This window comes from Galeopterus variegatus, unplaced genomic scaffold (assembly GCF_000696425.1).
Source record: "Galeopterus variegatus unplaced genomic scaffold, G_variegatus-3.0.2 Scaffold4565, whole genome shotgun sequence".
In the NCBI taxonomy this organism is placed as follows: domain Eukaryota; kingdom Metazoa; phylum Chordata; class Mammalia; order Dermoptera; family Cynocephalidae; genus Galeopterus; species Galeopterus variegatus.
In genome coordinates this window covers 33,991-35,191 of record NW_007730676.1, presented here as the reverse complement: position 1 = coordinate 35,191, position 1,201 = coordinate 33,991, and the positions used below count along the sequence as shown (strand labels likewise).

Genomic DNA, 1,201 nt, shown 5'->3' with positions numbered 1-1,201 from the left:
CACTTCCCAAGCGGCGCACTGTAGCAGTGCGCCACCGGGCCGGCCCCTACATGTACATTATTTTTGAAATAGAATATACAATTCAACCAAAAGGAGAAAATAAAAGCATCTATAATCCTACCACCTAGAAAACTTTAGTTCCTTGGTATATATCCTTCTAGGTATTTTGTTTTTTTCATATGTATAAAATTTTAGTAATATAATATGAGATCATATTGTACCTATACTTTGTAACCTCATTTTTTTCAACATAATAATTGTTTTCCTTGTCAAATATTCAGTTATGACATTATTTTTAGTGGTTACATAGTGCTCTTTTACATGACTCTACAATAATTTATTTAAGCAATTCCCTATGGATGAACATTTATGGTGTTTCCAACTTATGACATAAACAAAACTTCAGTTAGTAGCCTCAATTTTTGCATAGTTCTTAATTATTTTCTAAGATTAATTCCTAGACTGTTACATCAAAGTGGAAGCATATTTTTTTTTCTTTCTTTTGCCAAATGGCCCTTCCAGAAGGGCCTCAAGCAAATTTGTTGGTTGCCTCTTTTTTTTAATTTTTAAATTTGTATTTCTTTTTTTTGGCAGCTGGCTGGTGCAATGATAGAACCCTTTGCCTTGGTGTTATCAGCACCAGGTTCTAACCAATTGAGCTAACTGGCCAGCCCCTCTTGCTTTTTATTTATGACACAATGCATAAACCAGTTATGCGATAGGAGGACCATGGTATTAAGAAAGCCAACTGACACTCATATGATGATTTGAGAAACTGACAGTTTGTAATTGAATATTTCTGTGCCTTCTTTACCTCATCAGAGCATTGGAGTTCAGTGATTTTCCTTTTGGGGGGGACTCTTGTCATTTCAGTGCAGCATCTATTGCTCCAAAGAAGAAGATTCAAACCACTCTGACTAATCTGGTTGTTAAGGGTACAAACTCGGTCATTCAGGAAACACAAAAAAAACTTGGTAACTTTGTCTCTTCATACTAAATTTCTTTCTCTAGCTTAAATATGCGGTCTCTAGGATTGAAAATGGTCTAAGTTATAAATATCTACTCATCACCTATACTTAGTGAGAAATGTTATGTAAGCTAAGGGAATCAAGCCTGGTTGGCAGAACATTAAAAAAAAAACCAGCATATTAATCTTAGCTATGCATACGTATATTCATATACTATATATATGTATATATAC

The 1,201-nt window shown here is 34.1% G+C and overlaps 1 protein-coding gene across 1 annotated transcript in view; it reads left to right on the top strand.

Annotated features, from left to right (window-relative positions):
- Positions 1-1,201, top strand: part of MCM10 (minichromosome maintenance complex component 10) — a 39,248-nt gene that overhangs the window by 18,631 nt on the left and 19,416 nt on the right. The window contains 1 exon segment of the mRNA XM_008587839.1: positions 874-1,042. Coding sequence (XP_008586061.1) covers positions 874-1,042 — 169 coding nt within the window.